The sequence below is a fragment of the Artemia sp. Qi Xiang Cuo genome, chromosome 8 (assembly GCF_049724085.1).
Source record: "Artemia sp. Qi Xiang Cuo chromosome 8, ASM4972408v1, whole genome shotgun sequence".
NCBI classification, from domain to species: Eukaryota; Metazoa; Arthropoda; class Branchiopoda; order Anostraca; family Artemiidae; genus Artemia; species Artemia sp. Qi Xiang Cuo.
Window position 1 is genome coordinate 28,154,711 of NC_142801.1, and position 19,171 is coordinate 28,173,881.

General features: G+C 37.3%; 1 protein-coding gene across 1 annotated transcript; it reads right to left on the minus strand.

Moving 5' to 3' along the window:
* Window positions 1–14,330: 14,330 nt before the first annotated feature.
* LOC148949299 (uncharacterized) lies at window positions 14,331–16,029 on the minus strand. The gene has a single exon (XM_089092916.1). The coding sequence runs from the start codon at window positions 16,005–16,007 to the stop codon at window positions 14,376–14,378; it is 1,632 nt and encodes a 543-aa protein (XP_088949042.1). The 5' UTR covers window positions 16,008–16,029; the 3' UTR covers window positions 14,331–14,375.
* Between the last annotated feature and the right edge of the window lie 3,142 nt (window positions 16,030–19,171).

A 19,171-nucleotide genomic window follows, 5' to 3' on the forward strand; every position in this document is an offset into this window, starting at 1 on the left:
GTTGGAAAAAAATATCCTTTGTAATCAGTTGTATTCCTGTTGAATCTGCTTGGATACACTGTTCGTGAGTTAACTTGGTACATGTTTTGTCGCGTATTTGGGTTAGGGAACCGATAATTATTTTGTCGGTTGGGGGAAGGATTTGTATAGGTTTGGGGATTCGTATATTGGGAAGGATTCGTTGGATTTGTACACACGAATCCTTGTTGGTACGAGTTGCGGTACGAGGGTAGACGTGGGGGGTTATTTCTATAGTTTCCTGCCCCATTGGCGTTTGAGTTTGTTCTCCCGAACAAACGGTTATTAAAATTGGGGGTTGCTTGTGTAAGGTTATTTCTAGTACGGCATTCCCTGGCAATATGTCCTTGTTTATTACATGCATAGCATATAATTGGAGGGTTCTGTACGTAGTTTGTTGCATTTATGGGTCCGTACCATTCCCTGTCTCGTAGGGGTTGGGGATCTATATTTGTTTGTTTTGTGCGAGTTGTCTCTTGGAAAAAAATTTTTGGAAATTCCTAGTGATCGTCCCGGAGTTGAATTTTCTAAATTATTTATTCTTGAATTATTGTGGTTCGCCACAATTGAGTCAATTTCTATCATTCTTTCTACTTCTTGGACTGCTAGTTCTAACGTTTGAATATTTTTTGATATCAACAGTCGGTACAGGTTGGGGCCTAATCCTTGCATGAGAGCATTAAGTACAATTTTATCGTATACAGGGCCCGAGTCTTTTCCATATTGTGCCTCAATGGATACGATTACCTTGTGTAGGTATTCCCTAACATTTTGTGTTTCGTCGAAACAAACCGTACCATGCTTTAGTTTGTGTGTTGAACTGGTTTCAACGAATCTTTCTCGGAACGCTTTTAGTAATTTTTCTATTGAGTTTATAAGAAGATTTTTATCGTCCCCTCTCGTATTTTCAATTTGTTTTAGGAAAGTTAGTGCCTGCCCCTGAGGTATCATTAGCAAAATGCTTACTAATGATTTCAAGTCTGTTTGAGTTACCTCTACGAATTGATTTAATTGGATAATAAATTAATCCACATCTGAGTCTCCGATATATGGGGGTAGTGATTTTGATATTTCCACTGTTTTGGCGATAAGTTTTTGCTTTAATAATTGTGCGTTTTGATCTAACGACATATTGGTTTTCTTTTTTTTTTTTTGGGGGTTATAATTCGATACTGGTTTTTAATTGTTTGATATTATTTAAAATTTATATTTTTTAATTACGTGTCCTCTCTTTTGTACTATTTCCAGAGGATTTAGGCCTAAAAAAAAATTTTGCACTTGAAAATATGTAAAAAATATTACACTTCAAAGCATGCAAAGAGAAAAAGAAAAAAAAATATTTCCCTGTCGGTAATATGTCTCAACGTTTTTTTTTTTTTTTTCAATGTTGTCCTTGTGTTTTTTCTCCTTTAAAACGACCGCGCCAAATATAATGGGGGGGTTTTCTTTTGAAAAGGGTTCGTCAGCGGCGTTTGGTTAGCTAAGGCTAATTCTAATGGGAGGGTTTTCAAAACGACTAATTCTTATATCTTTTTTGGGAATTTCCGTTTAGTTTATCCAATGGGAAATTTAGTTAAACTCTTGGTTAGCGGTCCGCGGGTGGCTTACCTGAGTGGAGGCTGAACTTCTAGAGTGGGGAGCTTAATCCAGGAGTACATGTAGGGAGCTTATATTAACGGCCATACTGACTCGAAATCAGATTGATGAGTTTCGGTTTCCCTTAGGAGCGAGTGGAGCCACAAGGACTATCGAGCTTGAGAAATATTAACACAAGAGAGTAAAATAAGATAATGATGCATTTATTGTACTTACATAATAGTCGCAGAGTTCTTGGTTATATCAACAAATTCACAACACATGAAATGATTCAAAGTTTGTATACTTCAAAAGTTTATTATAACGCAATCATGGTGTAAGACTCAAACTGAGACTGAAAATAGACTCAAACTAATCCTGAAAATAGACTGGCGCAAAAATTGTTAAGTTCTCACTATCTATCCTCTGCAACTATTCCCCAGGTTACGTTTAGGCGTTGCTAAAAGTATATTTTCTCAGACCTTATTGGTTGCGCTATTGTCCTACATTACTATTGGACTGGCTTGCACCAATGAGCTACTCGGGTTTAATTACAGTTTATGAGTTTTAAGATGTCACTCTGGAATTTCTCTAGCAACTAAAAATTCTACACTGCAATATTTTGCTAACAGGTGTCGCTTAATTTATGACTTTTAAGATATCACTCTGGAATTTTTTCGAACGATCAAAGTTTTATATTGTAACATTTTCCCAGCAGGGGGTCGCTTTATTTTAATATGCCTTATATTTTATTTCTTTTTAATTTGGTAAGTGATAATAATATTTAATTTCACTAAGATACTCAGGTGTTAAACTTAATCTCCAGAACAATGCAATTAGCTTAAGCAAATATTTTACATCTCGAGTGACTACTTTTTTTGCATTGTAAATCTTACTGTCTTGACAGTTTGGTATTTTCGAGCGCTTAATATTTGAACACAGGTGTTAATCACCTGCCGTATGAGATTTGGTCAAGCTAATATTTATTGAATACTTTGGAGACGGGGGGTCGGATTTACTTATTACATTTTCTGTGGGAAAGAATTTTGTTTAATTAACTACGTTTATTTCTGTATTTTAAATTGAACGCTTGATCTTTTGATCGCTTGAACGTTTGATCTGTAGGTTACTAGAATTTTTGAATTCACATTCTTGGGTGATGTTATTTTACTGGGGTAACTTTAATTGGGGAATTTTGATGTATATTTTTTGAGAATCTATCCCATTACATAAAGACCAGCGTATTGAGAAGAGGCAACCCCTTCATATACGGAATCATTTCTGTTTGTTTTGAGTTTTAACGTTGCTCTTTAATTTCAGTGGAAAAATCTTGTTTTTCTTATGCATTTTCTGGTCGTTTTTAAAATAATACTGGTAAATCTGGCTCACCCTCTATGAAAAATTCCCTCCCCTCAAAGTAAACTCTTCCGTGGAAAGTTCCTTCCACGTAAAATGCACACAACCCTGTAAAATCCTTTCCGGACAGTTCTATCCTCGCCGAAAATTCCTTTCCTCCCCCCCCCCCCCCGTAAAATTGCTTCCAGAAGATTCAGTCTGAAAAATTCTCCCTAGCATACTTTTATTTGAAAAAGACTAAGTTCTAAGTGTGTTTTCTGATCACTCCGGAAAACCCCCCTTGCATGGAAAATATTTAGCGGAAAACAATCCACGCTGAAAATTTCCCCCGGACAATTCCCTGGAACATCTCCGCATGCGAAACTGAGCAGCCAAAGATAAAGTAAGGCAAATAAATATAATTTCATAAAGGAATTCTGTCAGATCACCCAGTGTAAATTTTCCCTGCAAAGCTCATCCCCAGAAATTTCCCTCCACATGACAAATTATCCCCATGGAAACCCAGCTCAAGCAAAATATTAACTCCTCCCCCTTTTCGAAAAATGTATGTATACTTCCCAATAATAAATATTATACGTAAACAATGGGCAAATCTTATAACTTAAAAACCTATCCCCAGGGGCTGGATGGGGTCATGTTACCTCCAAAGGCATAGTTTTGGGACTTTTCAACAATACTGAAAAAATGACTATCTCAAAATTTTGACTGGACGATTTTGGGGAAAAAGAGGGGCGTCTGTAGGAAGCTAGTTGCCTTCCAATCTTAATGCTCACTTAAAAAAGGCACTAGAACTTTTAGTTTCCATTCAAATGAGTCCCCTCTCGATGTTCTAGGATCAATGGTTTGATACGATCACCCCTGAAAAAAAAAAAAAAAAAAAAAAATCTTTCGTCTGACAAAAGATACAGATTCCAGTTTTTGCAAATAGGAGCTTGAAACCTTTACAATAGGGTTAGCTGATGGTGTGATTTTCATTCAAATTCTTCGACTTTTAGGGGGTCTTTCCCCCCTTTTTCAAAAATCAAGCTAATTTTCTCCGGCTCGTAACCTTTGAATTTTTCTTTTCCCCCGGGGTGATAGTATCGACTCAGTGGTCCTAGAATGTTGCAAGAGGGCTTATTCGAACGGAAATTAAAAGTTATATTGCACTTATTAAGCGGCCAAAAAAATTGGAGGGCAACCTGTATCACTTTTCATAGGGAGCGCGCTAAGGCTGCCTACGTAAAGAACAATATGTGCACAATATGTTCTTTTTTTTTCTTCAGCCGGGCACTTCGTATCGAAGGAGTTGTCGTAGAAACTTCAAAAAGGGCTCATTCGATTGGAAATTGGAGTGGCTAGTGCCCTTTTTAATAGTCGAAAGTGATTGGAGGGCAACTAGCCCCCCCACGCCCATCATTCCCCCAAACACAGCCCAGCAAAATGTTGAGATAGCCATTTTGTTCAGCGTAGTTGATTTCCAGATAGAAAATATATTTTTGAGGAGGACACTCCCCCATAACACTCTGGACAAGGGTTTTAAGTTATGCCCTAAGGGTATATAAGAATGATGCTGGCACAATGTACTGTGTATTATTTTTTTCCTTAAGAGCAGGGCACTTCATATGGAAGGGGTCATCGTAAAAACTTCAAAAGGGGCTCATTCGATTGGCAATTGAGAGTTCTAGTGCCCTTTTTAATAGTAGAAAGTGATTGGAGTGCAACTAGCCCCCTCCCCCCGACGCCCATCATTCCCCCAAACACATCCAATCGAAATTTTAAGATACCCATTTTGTTCAGCGTAGTTTATTTCCAGATAGCAAATAGGTTTTTGCAGAGGACACTCCCTCACAACCCTCAGGACAAGGGTTTTAAGATATGCCCTGGGGGCATATAAGGTTTTTATAGAAGTCGTTGTGATAGAAACTTCAAAAAAGGCTCATTCGATTGGAAATTCAAAGGGTTAGTGCCCTTTTTGATAGTCGAAAGTGATTGGAGGGAAACTAGCCCCCCCCCCCCACGCCAATCAAATCCCCAAACACATCCAATCAAAATTTTGAGATAGTCATTTTGTTCAACGTAGTTGATTTACAGATAGAAAATATGTTTTTGAGGAGGAAACTCCCCCAAAGCCCTAAGGGCAAGGGTTATAAGTTATGCCCTGGGGGCATATAAGGTTTTTATAGAAGGCATTGTCGTAAAAACTTCAAAACAGGCTCATTAAATTGGAAATTCAAAGGTCTAGTGCCGTTTTTAATATTTGAAACTGATTGGAAGGCAACTAGCCTCCCCCCCCCCGCCCCTCATTCCCCCAAACACATCCAATAAAAAATTTGAGATGGCCATTTTGTTCAGCGTAGTTGATTTCCAGATAGAAAATATATTTTTAACGATGACAACCCCCACAACCCTCAGGGCAAGGGTTCTAAGTTATGCCCTGGGGGCATATAAGGTTTTTATAGAAGGTGTTGTCGTAGATACTTCAGAAGGAGTTCATTCAATTGGAAATTCAAAGGGCTAGTGCCCTTTTTAATAGTCGAAAGTCATTGGAGGGCAACCAGCTCCCCCCCACGCCCATTATTCCCCCAAACACATCTAATCACAGTTTTTAGATAGCCATTTTATTCAACGTAGTTGAAAGTTTTGGAAATTCGGTCTTTAAGGATGACAACCCCTCCCCCCACAGCCCTCTGTGCTGTGGGGGAAGGGCTGTAAGTTATGCCCTGGGGGCATATAAAGTTTTATTAAAAGTTTTGTCGTAGAAACTTCAAAAGGGCTCATTCAATTGGAAATTGAAAAGGCTAGTACCTTTTTTAATAGTTGAAAGTGATTGGATAGCGACTAACGTCCCTGTCATGCCCACCATTTTCCCAAAGACATCGAATGAAAATTTTGAGATATCAATTTTATTCAGCGTAGTTGAAAGTTCTGGAAATTTTCTCTTTTATGATGATAACCCCCTCAGAGCCCTCAGTGCAAGGGTAGTAAGTTATGCCCTTAGGGCATATAAGGTTTATATAGAAAGTTGTTGCATAAATCATAGGCAGCGCGATCGCTCTGCCTAAGTAAAGAGCGGGGACACTCGAGAACGAGACAAGAAACGGGGACTAAGTAAAGAGGAGAACACTCCCCCACAACCCTCAGGGCAAGTTTTAAGTTATGCCCTGGGGGCATATAAGAACAATGTTGGCACAATGTACTATTTATTATTTTTTTCCTTTAGAGCAGTGCACTTCATATGGAAGGGGTCATCGTAAAAATTTCAAAAGGAGCTCATTCGATTGGAAATTGGAATTGCATGTGCCCTTTTTAATATTCGAAAGTGTTTGGAAGGTGACTAACACCCCTTCCCTTCCCACCATTTCTCGAAACACATCCAATCAAAATTTTGAGATAGCCATTTTGTTCAGCGTAGTTGATTTCCAGATAAAAATTATTGAGTCTAAAAACCCCCACAGCCCTTAGGGCAAGGGTTGTAAGTTATGCCCTGGGGGCATATAAGGTTTTTTATAGAAGGCGTTGTCGTAGAAACTTTAAAAAAGGCTCATTCGATTGGAAATTCAAAGGGCTAGTGCCCTTTTTAATAGTCGAAAGTGATTAGAGGGCAACTAACCCGCCTCTCACGCCCACCTTTTCCCAAAACACATCTAATTAAAACTTTGAGATAGCCAATATATTCAACGTAGTTTTAAGTTCTGGAAATCAGGTCTTTTAGGATGACAACCCCCCCCCCCCCCCACAGCCCTCAGTCAAGGGTTGTAAGTTATGCCTTGGGGGCGTATAAGATTTTTATTGAAAGCGTAGAAACTTCAAAAGGGATCATTCAATTTGAAATTGAAAGGGCTAGTGCCTTTTTTAATAGTTGAAAGTGATTGGAGAGTCACTAACAGCCCTCTCACGTCCACCATTTTTCCAAACAAATTTAATAAGACTTTTGAAATATCCGTCTTGTTCCTCAAAATTTATAGCTCCGAATATTATACTTTTGAGTAAGACACTCCGCCCACAGCCGTGAATGCAGGGGTTTTAAGCTATGCTCTGGTGGCATATAAGGTTTTTATTGAAATACTTGTCGTAGAAACTTGAAAAAGGGCTCATTCGATTGGAAATTCAAAGGGCAAGTGCCCTCTTTAATAGTAAAAAGTGATTTGAAGGAAACTAACCCCCCTCTCACGCCCATCTTTTCTTCAGACATATCCAATCAATATTTTAGATAGCAATTTTATTCAACGTAGTTGAAAGTTTTGGAAATTAGGTCTTTAAGGATGACAACCCCTCCCTCTTCCCCCACGGCCCTCAGGGCAAGGGTTGTAAGTTATGCCCTGGGGGTGTATAAGGTTTTTATCGAAACCGCAGAAACTTCAAAAAGGCTCATTCAATTGGAAATTGGAAGGGCTAGTGCCTTTTTTAATAGTTTAAAGTGATTGGACAGCGAGTAACGCCCCTCTCACGCCCACCATTTTCCCAAACACCTCCAATCAAAATTTTGAGATATCGATTTTGTTCGACGTAGTTGAAAGTTCTTGAAATTAGGTGTTTTAGGATAATAAACCCCTCAGAGCCCTCAGTGCAGGGGTTGTAATTCATGGCCTGGGGGCATTTAAAGTTTATATAGAAAGCTGTTATAGAAATTTCAAAAGGGGCTCATTTAATTGGAAATTGAAATTGCTGTTTTTAATAGTCGAAAGTGAGTAGAGTAATTAACCCCCCTCTTACGCCCACCATTTCCCCAAAGACATTCATTCAAAGTTTAGAGATAGCCATTTTGTTCAACGTAGTTGAAAGTTCTGGATATTATGTATTTAAGAATGACAAACCCCCCAGAGCCCCAAGGGCAAAGGTTGTAAGTTCTGCCCTGGGGGCATATAAGGTTTTTATAGATAGAGTTGTCGTAAAACTTCAAAAGGGGCTCATTCAATTTGAAATTGAGAGGGCTAGTGCCCTTTGTAATATTTGAAAGTGATTGGAGGGTAACTAACCCTCCTCTCACGCCTTCCTTTCCTCCAAACACATCCAATCGAAATTTTCAGATAGCCATTTTTTTCAACGTAGTAGAAAGTTCTGGAAATTAGGTCTTTGAGAATGACACCCCCCCTCCAGCACTCAGGGCAACGGTTGTAAGTTATGCCCTGGGGGCATATAACATTTTTATTGAAATTTTTGTCACAGAATTTTCAAAAGGGCTCATTTGATTGGAAATTGAAAGGGCTAGAGCCATTTTTAATAGTTGAAAGTGATTGGAGAGCGACTACCGCGCCTCTCACGCCCACCATTTCCCCAAACACATCCGATCAAAATTTTGAGATAGCCATGTTGTTTAACGTAGTTGAAAGTTCTGGAAATTTAGTCTTAGAGAATGACAACCATCCTAACAGACCTTAAGGTAAGGGTTGTATTTTATGCCCTGGGCGCATATAAGGTGTTTATAGAAAGCGTTGTCGTTTCCAAAAGGGCTCATTCGATTGGAAATCGACAGGTCTAGTGCCCTTTTTAATAGTCGAAAGTGATTGAAAGGCTTGACATTTCATAGTAAGCAGTAAGCAGATTTTTTGTAAATGGAATCAAGTTTTCCATTTCAGGTCAACTAGAGGAGGTATGAAACGAAATTAAACACTAATATTTGTGTTCAGATTTTTGAAAGGGTCTATATTGCTAAAGATTGCTAAATAATTTATTCCAGCATATAAATAGCAGTCCGAATTATAAAGTATTAAAAAAACGAAAACATTTAAAGGAGTATTTTCTCTTTCCCTAAAACGAATATGTCAATACAAAACGAAGAGAAATTAATTAAAAAAACTTCTTCCACAAAATAAGTTTTTCAAAAAAAAGTAAAGAACTCCATTAAACAAAAAATGAGAAAAAATAAAATAATCTACGAAGCGTGAAACTACCGCAAATCAGCATCAATAAATAAATGAACCCCAAAACGAACAGAAATTACAATAAATAACCGAGTCAAACTCAAAACGAGCAGAAATTAACGTTAGTTGTGCTCAAAACCCCTATGCCTTCCCAAGGCCAGAACATAATTTTCAATTTCCTGAAAAAAATACAAATGAATGTGTATTGTCAGTTTAATATAAATATAATGATATTTAATAATCTGAACGTTAATATTATTTGATTTATTAAAGTTATAAAAGTAAAAACATTTATATTTTTTTTCAGTAAAGTCAGATTATGTTCTGGCCTTGGGAAGGCATAGGGGTTTTGAGCACAAATTACGTTAATTTGCTCGTTTTGAGTTTGACTCGGTTATTTATGGTAATTTCTGTTCGTTTCGGGTTTCATTTATTTATCGATGCTAATTTGCGGTAGTTACCGCTTCGTAGATTATTTGATTTTATTTTTGCTCATTTTTTGTATAATGGAGTACTTTACTTTTCATTGAAAAACTTATTTTGTGGAAAATTTTTTTTTAATTAATTAAAAAAAAAACTGCATTTTCATGTACAAGCTATACTCACCATTCTACCATCGGAGACTCTTGACCATTCTACAGTGGCCACAGTAAAAAGTGCAACTTCATTTCTTGAGGGTGCAACGAATAATGAACAAGTACAACTTCATTATTGTATTTTGGTTTTCCTTTTGTATTTGGTTTTCGCATTTATGGTACTATAAATCTTTTTTTTTATTTACCACTGACATTTTCACTTGATCTGGGAGAGTCTGGTCCACTTTTGCCCCCCCCCCCCTCACAGGGTTTTGAAGAAGTTACGCCCCTGTTTTTAGTGCTATATCAAACGTATAGATGGCAGATTTGATAATAATCACGTAGAAATAAGCAATAGATTGCAAATGAGCCATTAAACGTCACTTTAATAAATTATGGTAGCCCAGTAGCTTTTCCACTTGAGACAAGGCACCCAAAATGCCGTTTTTTAGTTCCATTTGGAACTTGCTGATGGTGGAATTTATAGGTAAAGGACGTATATATGAGCAATATCTTTTATATAAGCTACTAAAAATTTGTCTAAGATACAGGCGATACCAAAACGCCCAATAACAATACGTCCGTACCGATATGCGTGGTATCGATGCGCCCTATACCAATACAGCGTACAGCCCTTTCCCCGGGGACTATGGAGGGTTATATCATCCCCCGAACCATAGATATTGGACCTTTGAACTATGTTGAACAAAATGGTAATCTCAAACTTTTCATTAGATGACTTTTGGGGGAAGGGGCCTGTAGGGAGGGGGGCTATTTGCCCTCCAATCTTTTTGGTCACTTAAAAAGAGCACTTACAAATTTAATTCATTTTCAAATGAGCTATTACACATCTCTCTATGATGCTCAGACCCCCCCCCCCCTAACCTTGCTAGAAAAAAAAAGAAAGAATAAAAAAAGGGAGACATATCAGTGCTAACGATGCAAAAAAGCGATTTTTTTTGTTGTTCGAAGAGGGGGGCTGTAATTTCCCTGTACAAGGTTTTCGACCATGTTGATTCCAATGGTACAGTTTTGATTTTGATCTGACTTCATTTTTGAGGGGCTTCAGGCTTTTTCAAGAAATCAACCATATTTTTCTCTTTGCAATAAACTGTTACTTTTAAGACAAACCGAAATAATAGTCATCATTCCTGGATCAGTGTTAGATGGCAATTTTTTTGACTAGGTAGCTTTTTTCGAAGCGCGGTTTTTAACTTTTTGTTACTATGGGCTGTGGTTCGCTCTTTACTAGGTTGCAGCTACTATTGCAACCATGAAAGTGGATTCTCGTCAAACTGCTAATCGAGTTTCACCCGTGGACACTGACCTTTGACAATTTTTCAACATCCTCGAAGCTTTATTACTTACAATAGTCGAGATTATCCAACAGATTAGACACATTTAGGTGTAGATTTTGAACATCTTGTATTTGAGTAATATCACACTTCACTACTATTATCCTTTCGTTTTTCAAATTATGGAGGGCTTGACCCCCTTCACTGTCCAGGCTCAAGCAGCCAGCAACAATAGTAAAGCCATTCTTGAAAGCTTCATTTGCAACAGCATAACCTACTCCAGAATCACATCCGGTAATAACAACTATCTTCTCTTTGGTCGGCTTTAATATTTTGGGTTTGTTTCTGATATAGAAATACAAAATCAACAGTAAGCCTAATGCAATAATAAAATAGAGCATAGCAGCTTATTAAACAGAACTCTTTTAGTTGACTAACGGAAACGGACATGGATAGTTTATATACTGGTTAGGTTCTTCATACCCTCAGGAACCTTGATTTGAATTATGCCCGCATACGTAATTATTATTAAAATTTTGTACCGGTTCTCAAAGCTAGAGCTCTTACTTATTTTTCTGCTCTGCCAAGATTTTATTCTTATTTCACTGATCTTGTATTGCTCTACTGGGATTTTTTTTTTTTTGCACAATCAAAATGATAATTATAGGGTCAGCTTTTTGATGCAGGGGGGGGGAGCATTTGATCCCCCTCCTCATTTTCGAAAATGAATTATTTGGTGTTTTCCTTGAAAAACTGGAAAAAAGTTACAAATTTGCCCCTCCAGATATTTAAAAATAAACCCTCCAAAAAAAAATCACGAATTGACACCACTGAGTGACGATATCCTAGAGCTCGTTGATTTCAATCATAAAAGGGCTACATAAATTAAAAAAAAAAAAAAGTAAATTGATTATATCGTCATTAAAGTCGTTAGACCACCGGTCTGGTCAGAGCAGAATGAACTTTGGTTTTCTGAAGAAATAGCCGGAAGCGGAAGATCATATTCTTCTAACCTTCTTTTCTATTTTTGTCGAAGTGGCCAAATAGGAACTTTTCGCAATCAGTCTCTTTACTCACTGAATATAAAAACTAATTCAAAGAGCTATGAGTCCTTTGGTTCGACCCGAAAAGAAAAATCTCCGGAACAACGAAAAAAATGTCCGAAACAAAGAGAAAGTCATCTGGACTAAGATAAGGTAAATAGTGCTATTTTTTCTCGATTCTAGAATGACAAGACAATTTAGAGAAACGAGCGAAAAACTTCCCGTTAAACTTCCCTACCTAAACAGTTTTTGCAGTTTAACTTTTGAAAGGATCAATCAACCAAATTGGGAAGTTTTCCTTAAGACATGATAGTTAAATGGCACTCTTACTAGTTTATGCAGGATTTTCACCGATTGATGTCGATTCCACTTTCCCAGTGAAGTTTAAATTCGTTCTAGACACTTGAAAGCTGCAGCAAGAACGCTAGCTAACTTCTTATCAAGGTGGGCTGAGATTCAAAAATTATTTTGGTAGATCTCCTGGCGACAAGCATTTAGGGACCCTGCCCTGAAAGGATTTGGATCGAATCTCGGCCCTCAAAAAGCACAAGACATAAAGTACCCATCATATTCTCTAAAATTTTCATGAAATCTGATAAATCTCCTACAGTAGATTTCCTAGTTATAGAAATTAGCCCCTTCCCATTTTCCCCTTGAGGTAGGATTAATCCCAAGCCCCAGAACCTGATAAGCAGGATGCTCGTCCTAACTTACCGACAAACTTGACAAAGACCCAATGCTATATTGGTAGATGTTGTGACAACAGGAGTAAGGGTTAGATTGTTTGCGATCACCAAAAGACGCAACTAAGAAACTTATGATTACTTTCAATCATGTTTACGGATCTGATCACCGCTCTAATCGATGTACTGACATATATCATAGATCTAAGTTCTCGAAGAGATCATTTAAGGTCTTCGCAAGTCTGACCTTTCATGATCGTCAAAAAGCTTATTTTTAGACCTTGGACAGATTGGTGTTATTTAAAGGGGGGATGGGGCGGGTGATCGGGTTTCTTATGTATTATTCTGCAATTAGCACGAAGAAAACAAACAAATTTTACCTTCAGAAAAAAAATTACTCGAAATAGTACACTTTATTGATTTTGACTTTTTAGGATATTGGTTTGTACAGAATTGATTGGTGGAGACCAGACAAGAGTGGAAATCGAAGTTGGTGTTCAATTAATAGAATGGTGAAAGTGGTCCACGAATATCACTGTCATTTTAGAACTGGCCGCTATTTACCCGTGCCCCAGCCATTTAAACATTTACCTCTCAATTACTTGGACTATCTGTCTTGTCTTTTCTCTGTCTACAATTAGCCATATCTTGATGCAACCTATGCAACCTACTGCAAAATACTTGATAACTTCATTTCAAAATCAACGGACTCGGTCGAGGCCTTCAGCCTCGACCACGTTTTGAAAAAAAAACTCTCCCTGTGTGCGCGAACCGCGCACAGTGAAACACGCATGGACTCTAAAACCAAACACTTCACTTAATACGATTTGCCTGATTTACTAAGAACTCACAACATCACCAGGCCACCTGAGGCAAACACAGCTACGCACGCTCCATCCCCATCCTAATCTGTTCAAGGACTTAAGAAGTTCCGATTTCCCGTAAATATATCCATTTGACATCCTCCCACCCCATTCAAGGACGACATGCTTTTCGTTTAATGGTTGGCTGGTAGGTTAGAGACGACCTGCTTTTCGTTAGATGGTTGGCCGACAAGAACGGTCTTTGGAAGTGTTCCATCTTTCATCCGCAGAACTTGTCCTAGCCATCTTTTCCATTATAGCCCTAGAAAACGAGATTGAACCATATTTTTGTACAGCATACTGTTTGAAATATGGTCAGTCAGACGGCATGTCATCACTTTCAACTAACAAGAGGCCTTTTCTACTGGCGTAAAGTGGCATTATATGACTTTAGTCCAAGGGTCACTGGCAGCCAATAAAAACTACTTTTGTTGAGCAAAATGAAAAATTTAAAATTTGTCTGGCTCAAATTTAGCACTTCTAACACAGTTTCTGATACCCATCATATATGCGCATGAGGATTGAGAGTGCGCAAGCACACTGGTCCAAAATTAAGATGCGTGAGTATCGAAAATGAGATTAGTAGGGCCACGTTCGTCACCCCGAGTAAAAAGAATTAGTGCTATCCAATGTTTTTAGGGAAAATCATATCTATAATATGTTTTTAGTTATCGTTGCTACTAAACTGGGCAAGGCCAACTTAAGAAAACTTAATCTATGTCAATAATAAGAGTTGGTTTTCTTTTTGGCCGAAGAAGTGGTCATAAATGGTGAATTTCTTTTTTATGATGAAACATTCACCATAAATGGTGAATGTTTGCATAGCTTCTGTTTCTTTTACGAGTCTTTTGTTTCTTGATAAATTTGCAAGAAAGTAAGTAAAAACTGTCCAAATGTCTATAATAATCCCAAAAAACAGCCTTATTGGCTTTCTTCCACCTACCGCCCGAGTAAATTCTAGGGTAGACTCCTCTTCATAGATGCACTACTAGTCGAACTAGTAATTTTTAAAGCCGTTTATAATTGAATATACTAGCTTTCCATGATACGAAAACATAAAAGTAAGTGAGAAATTTTTCGAAGACAAACATACATTTATTTTATATTCAATTAAGTAACAGACGTTAGTGCTTTTTAAGCATCATTTCAGTTTCTGCAGGAGAATAACTAGCCTTTGCTCCAGGAGGGAAATTATCCTTTTTTAGTGACCGACAGTAGCATATTGCAAGAATAATGGCGAGGACCCAAATAAGAATTACAATAACAGCTATAGTTACTATAGTAGCAACCCAATTATCCTGAATAACTTCTTGAGTCTCAGTATGTTCAAGATGTGTGACACTGTAGGGCTGGTTCACCGATTCCTGTTTGGGAGGCAAAGACGCTGGATTCATCAGCTGTGGTTTCACCGGCTTATGTGCAAGCTCACTGGTTGTACTGCAAAGTTGTTTGCTCCAATTTTCCCCACTCGGTGCACATTTAATTGTATTCATACCAATGAATTGTATTCCTGTGGTTTCAAGTTCAGTTATGGAACTGCAGAGAGTATTCAGGCTTGCACCAGTAGAACAATCTATCGTGCTGTCAGAAATGTCACATTCAGTAAGCATTGGGAAAATCCCGGTATGGACTTGCTGGTCAATCCAGTCAATGCTATTTAGGTGGCATCCGCGTATAATTAGTTGTTTTAAATTACTCATTTTTTGAACAATTAGGATATTTGTTGCAAGAAGCTCTACAAGGGCACTACTTCCTGTTAAGTCGAGACGCTGCAGATTTGGAGCGCAACTTTTCAGAGAGTCGATGTCCTTTACACCTTTGACATTAAGTAAAGACAATGAGGTCAATGTAGGTGGCAGGATTAATCGAGCAGTAAAAACGTTTGTGATGGTGAGCTTGTGAATTAATTTTCCTTGAATATAATTTAGGACATTAGCAGGGAAATCTCCTTCCTTTTCTTGGAGAAACGAAATGCTTTCCAATTTATCCAGACTTGACGATTGTAATTCTATATTATCCCATTTGAGATTTTCTACACCGAGACACAGAAAACGAAGATTAGGGCATCTTAGAATACCGATTTCCTCTAGTTTGTTAGAACAAAGGTCAAGACTGGTAACTCTTGGAAGTGATACTGGTGTAGTAATCTGTTGAATGTTATTTGAAGGCATTTTTAACTCTGTGAGGGATGATGGCAGATGTACTGGGAATTCAGTCAGGTGATTTTGTGACAGATCTAGGACTTGAAGACTCGCAAGTGACCCAAAACTTCCAGGTTCAATCAGAGCTATTTCGTTGTGAGCCAAGTTCAAAAATTCTAATTTTTCAAGCCCGTACAAGGTGCTTACCCGAATGACAGCAAGTCTGTTCCCACTTAAGTCTAACATTTCCAGATTAGGTGTTGTCATAAACAATGTTTCTTGAATGTCAGTGATTCCGCATCCGCTAATGGTTAAACTACTCAATAAAGGACTGTCTATATATTTATCATGCGTTATTATTCCGAGGGTTGCGTTGAAAATTCCGAGATTGTAAATACTTTCAAGCTGAAAATTTGAGGGGAAGTCCATCAAACAACTTAAAAAGGTAAGACCCGGTGCACTTTGTTTCTCTAACTGGCAATATGGATTATCAGGTCGAGTATTGACTGCTAAGATTCCTCTTTGATCTAGAGCATCAGGGTTAATTTGCTGAGTTTTAGTCACCGTAGAAATACTGATGGATGATCCTTTCTGAGCATCAGCTACGAGACTCATCCACGAAAATACCGAGATTATAGTATACCTGAAAGAAGAAAAATACAGTTTTTCAAAATCGGAAGCGTACGGTCTAAAAATTGAGTAGAAAGGTTAAGGTCGGAAACGATCAAATATCCTATACATGAAGGATTTATTCCTTGTAAAATCCACATTTCCGGTATATGAGATATTTTATCCGTTTTCTAGATAGATGGCATCCAAATATCATGTACTATAAGACAGGTGCAATATCTACAAGTTATATTTTAAATGGTGGTGTAAAGTGTGGAAAAATTAATCATGTCAAAAAATGTCAGGTTTGAAAACAACTAACAATTATTTACCTAATAAATAAGTTGTATGTAAATACAGATGGTATATCAAGTTTTCACCAATTTCATAACAGTTCCAATAATTTTTGGCAGATACTCCCATCCTAAAAATGTTATTTTTTAGCTTCGCTGACCACATTCAGATTCAGATCTTTTAATATTGACAGTAATCATTAAATTTTCAGTTAAATTTTCTTTATTTCCATCACTTCATTCCGATGGGGTGATGCTGCATTCTGGCCAGGAAAAAGCAGATGCTTTTGCAAAAGCTTTGGCGAAGGTCTTTCAACTGAATGACGCTTGAGCATTCCCTCTCTCTCTTTTCGCCATGAACAGATTTAAAAATCATTAGTGTAGATATAACTACTAGCAATGTATTTATAATGTTCTGTTTTCTGGAAGACACCAAGGACTCAGATTCTGACACGATCCCCAATGTCGTCATCAAAAGGTGGGTCTAAACTTTTTTCGCAGCAGCATTGTTCCCAAAACCATGGTTAGTTGTTCATGTTGTCCCTGTCCCAATCCTTTAAGGCTTTAAGGGCAACACGTCAAAACAGAGTCCGAGAGGACTACTTTGAGCAGGTTACACTGCATGCGAAATACCTAAAAATGAGTTTCGCCCGACGACCTGTTGCTATCTTGAATAGCCTCCCGGAAGAGGTAACATATATCAAAATTGAAAATTGAATAAAATGAGGAAATCACCAAGACTAGTGGCATATCATTATTCTTGCTGGAGCTGCGAAGATTGTAAAAAAAAGGTCTTGGAATTCAACATTTGGTAAATATTCCCAGATAAAGAAAAAATTCCTTGTAAGAAATTGTTAATAAGACTAATTAACCAATCCCAAACAGCTTTTGTCCCCCCTCCCCATAAACCGTATGATCACTACAAGTCATGATAGTAATAAGGGTGATGGATCTGTTCATACACCTGCTACACTCTAATCACCTACTAAGAATTTTATCTTTTATTACCTATAAATTTATTTTTACAATGTCTGAACAATATCACGAAACCCAAGTCATCTATAGACGCTTCATTAAATTATATTCAAATGAAAAAAAATTTTTTTTTTTGCTTGAAGGTAAGGAGCGACATTAAAACTTAAAACGAACAGAAATTATTCCGTATATGAAAGGGGCTGTCCCCTCCTCAGCGCCCCGCTCTTTACGCTAAGGTTTTACTCTTTCTCACAACTCGACTTTATAAAACAATAAAAAACTTTAACGTAAAGAGCGGGAAGCTGAGGAGGGGACAGCCCCTTTCATATACGGAATAATTTCTGTTCGTTTTAAGTTGTCGCTTCTTACTTTCAGTTGAAAAAACTTGTTTTTTTAATGATTTCCGAACGTTGTGTAATTCATGCAAGTTTTGAATTTGGCTCAGCGTACGTGAATAATTAAAACCAAATTTGCATATTAATTTTACTTTTTTTTTAAACTAATAGCCTAATAACCTTATAATAACCTAAGTTTTATTTTTGTTCCAGTTGTTTGAGAATGACTACTAAATCACGAAGGCTGTTTAATTAGAATAATAACCTTTTTCTAAAGTTAAAAACGAAACTTTAGCGTAAGAACGAGCTATTGAAAAGAGGCAACCCCTCTCATATACAAAATAATTTCTGTTCGTTTTAAGTGTTAATGTTGCTTCTTGCTTTCAGTTGAAAAAAAAAACTTGTATTCTAATTAATTGCTGATCGTTTTTTAAATAATATCGGAAAATCCAGCTCCCCCACTAAGGAAAATTCCCTTCCCCCACGAGAACTTTCTCCATGGAAAGATTCTCCCACGTAACAAATTAGCGATATTTGCGGAACTAATTTTGTGTGGCATAGTAACAAAACGGCGAAAGAGCTCGAAACTATTTTTTTATGAAAATGAAAGTAACAAGTTGAGCAATCTTCAAATGACTGAATTCAATGAAAGAAAAGATTTTTAAGACATATGCGTAACAATTTATGTTCGTTTTAAGTTATAATGTTATTCCTTACTTTCAGTCGGAAAAACTTCTTTTTTTTTATTTAATAACAACCACAAGCCAGAGAAATATAATATCTTTGGCTTATTATTACGTAAAAATAATATTTATGAAGCTGCTTAAGGTAAAATTAAATGCTAAGATTGACCGGAAAATAACACAAACAGATTATTGTTTATATCGGCCATCATTTATTAAAATTCGAACTTTAGTGTAAAGAGCGAGGTATTCACGAGGGAGTGAACTTCCTCATAAACATAATATGAGGGGGTTCACCCCCACGTCAATACCTTGCTCTTTACGCTAAAGTTTGAATTTTGCCCCCATTCTTTAAGAATGACCCCTGAATCCCAAAGGCCGTTTAATTAGAATAAATAATTCTTTTGAAATTACTAAAAATTAGAGCGAGGTATTAACGAAGGGACGAACCCCCTCATATACGTAAAAATTTCTGTTCGTTTTAAGTTTCAATGTTACTCCTTACTTTCAGCTGAAGAAAAATTGTTTTTTATTTAATTTCTGATTGTTTTTTAAATAATGCTGGGAAATCCAGCGCCCCCTTCATGGAAATTCTCTTCCCTCATGAAAAATTTCTCCATAGATTTAACGTAACCCAGTCCCCCTGACCCCAACCAGAAAAAAAGTCCCCCTGAAAACGTCTGTATACATACGAATAACCAATACTATATGTAAACAATGGGCAAAGTTCATAAATTGCAGCCCTTCGACCAGGGACTCTGGGCAATTAAGTCGTCCTCAAAGACATAGATTATAGATATTTTGACTATGTTGAACAAAGTGCCTATCTCAAAATTTTGATCCAGTGACTTTGGGAAAAAAAATTAGCGTGGGAGGGGGCCTAG